Source organism: Mastomys coucha, unplaced genomic scaffold, assembly GCF_008632895.1.
Source record: "Mastomys coucha isolate ucsf_1 unplaced genomic scaffold, UCSF_Mcou_1 pScaffold19, whole genome shotgun sequence".
In the NCBI taxonomy this organism is placed as follows: Eukaryota; Metazoa; Chordata; class Mammalia; order Rodentia; family Muridae; genus Mastomys; species Mastomys coucha.
In genome coordinates this window covers 1,037,448-1,039,057 of record NW_022196901.1, presented here as the reverse complement: position 1 = coordinate 1,039,057, position 1,610 = coordinate 1,037,448, and the positions used below count along the sequence as shown (strand labels likewise).

At 42.1% G+C, this 1,610-nt stretch overlaps 1 protein-coding gene across 2 annotated transcripts; it reads left to right on the top strand.

Moving 5' to 3' along the window:
* Nucleotides 1–70: 70 nt before the first annotated feature.
* Nucleotides 71–1,604, top strand: LOC116097452 (lanosterol 14-alpha demethylase). Of its 2 annotated transcripts, XM_031379947.1 has the most exons (3): nt 71–298; nt 737–856; nt 1,220–1,604. In XM_031379947.1, exons 1-3 carry the CDS (start codon nt 270–272, stop codon nt 1,437–1,439), a joined length of 369 nt encoding a protein of 122 aa, XP_031235807.1. In that variant the 5' UTR covers nt 71–269; the 3' UTR covers nt 1,440–1,604. The 2 variants fall into 2 exon arrangements, with proteins under 2 accessions (XP_031235807.1, XP_031235806.1); XM_031379946.1 differs by lacking the exon at nt 71–298 and having other exon boundaries at nt 442–856.
* Nucleotides 1,605–1,610: the final 6 nt, after the last annotated feature.

Sequence of the window (1,610 nt, the reverse complement as noted above, 5' to 3'; positions counted from 1 at the left end):
TGGTAACTGTAAATGAAGTAAGACAGTTTTTAATAGAGAGCTTGATTATAGAATGGGCTTTTAGATGTATTTTTTTTTAAACATAAAGCTTACTTTGATTTTTTAAGTCTCTTGCCTACCCTATGCACACAGCTCTCATTCCCTGTAGGAGCGGTGTGAGTTCTGAACTACTGAGCCATCTTCTTAGCCTTGAAGTTACTTGCTTTTAGATTCTAGCTGTTGCTCACTCCCTAGGTGGATCATGCTGCTTATGAATTGAAGCTTATGTGATGGGCAACCTCACAGTTCTTATTAAACAGTGAGTACCCCGATCAAAGTAGAAGTTTTGGGCGTTGGAGCTTGTGTTTTGAACCTACAGGATTTCTCTCTCTGCAAAGCCTATGTAGTTACAGGAAGTATGAAGGAGAAAAAAAAAAAGACCCGTAATTGAGCCAGAGGGACTCGGGAACTGTGAGGAAAGAGTTGGAATCTTATGCTAACTTAGACGTGTATTGTGTTGAACTTGAACATGCTTGTCAGGGAGTATCAGTCTTCTTAGATAGTGTGTTACAGCGTGAGCCGGATTTGACAGGACATTTTGCTTGCCCTAAGGGTTGTCTGAGTTCATGACTTCTTTCCTGGTTCTGAGTTTTTGTCACCTCACTCATTGAGATTAATGTTTTATGTTTGGTGTTGGTTTTGAACATGAGCCTGTAAAATGTTACTCTGTTGAAAATTCTCTGGTTTTGAATTATAGGCGCAGGGATAGAGCCCATCGAGAGATCAAGAATATTTTCTATAAGGCCATCCAGAAGCGCAGGCTGTCAAAAGAACCAGCTGAGGATATTCTTCAAACTTTACTAGATTCTACATACAAGTAAGAAATGTCAGGTCACATGCTAAGTTGAAGCAAGAAATTCTACATTAAATTGTAGATTACTGATATTTCCAGTTAAAACGTAAGGCAGTGGAACAATAAATTGGTACTTGTAAATTGTTGCAGCATAGAGCACTGGACCCTGATGCTCTGCCATGTCCCAGTGGCTGGCATGGGGAATATTTGCAAATAAACTGGAAGGAAGCCTTTTGTAATTAGTCATGCTGTCCTCTGGTTGGTCTCCTTCCTGGGAGGAGAGCTGGGGTACCGATTGGTGTTGGTTAAGAAAAGTGACAGTTATGTCTGGAAACTATTAGTATTAACTGTGTCTGCCCAGGTATTACATGTGCATTTCATCCCTAGGGATGGGCGTCCTCTGACGGATGACGAAATAGCGGGGATGCTCATCGGACTGCTGCTGGCCGGACAGCACACATCCTCCACCACCAGTGCCTGGATGGGCTTCTTTCTGGCCAGAGATAAACCACTTCAAAAAAAATGCTACTTAGAACAGAAAGCAGTGTGTGGCGAGCATCTGCCTCCCTTAACTTATGAGCAGGTTTGTTTCCCAGGCACAGTTTGAGGCTTCTGTTCATTCTAGCTTCAAATATGTTTTTAGGAATTTTCTATAAGCTTAGATAAAAGAAAGAGCCGAACGCTCCTGCTTCTTTACGGTTGGTCAGGTGGCTTGACTTAAAGGTCTGGCCTCTGTACGTGGGGAGTATCTCCTGAGTGTTGTGTTTTGTAAAGTGTA

Excerpts from the sequence above, each read along its gene's own strand:
- LOC116097452 (XM_031379946.1), top strand. The coding sequence starts at position 663 with ATGTTTGGTGTTGGTTTTGAACATGAGCCTGTAAAATGTTACTCTGTT. Across the intron at positions 857-1,219 it reads TTACTAGATTCTACATACAA|GGATGGGCGTCCTCTGACGG; the intron begins GTAAGAAATGTC and ends TTTCATCCCTAG.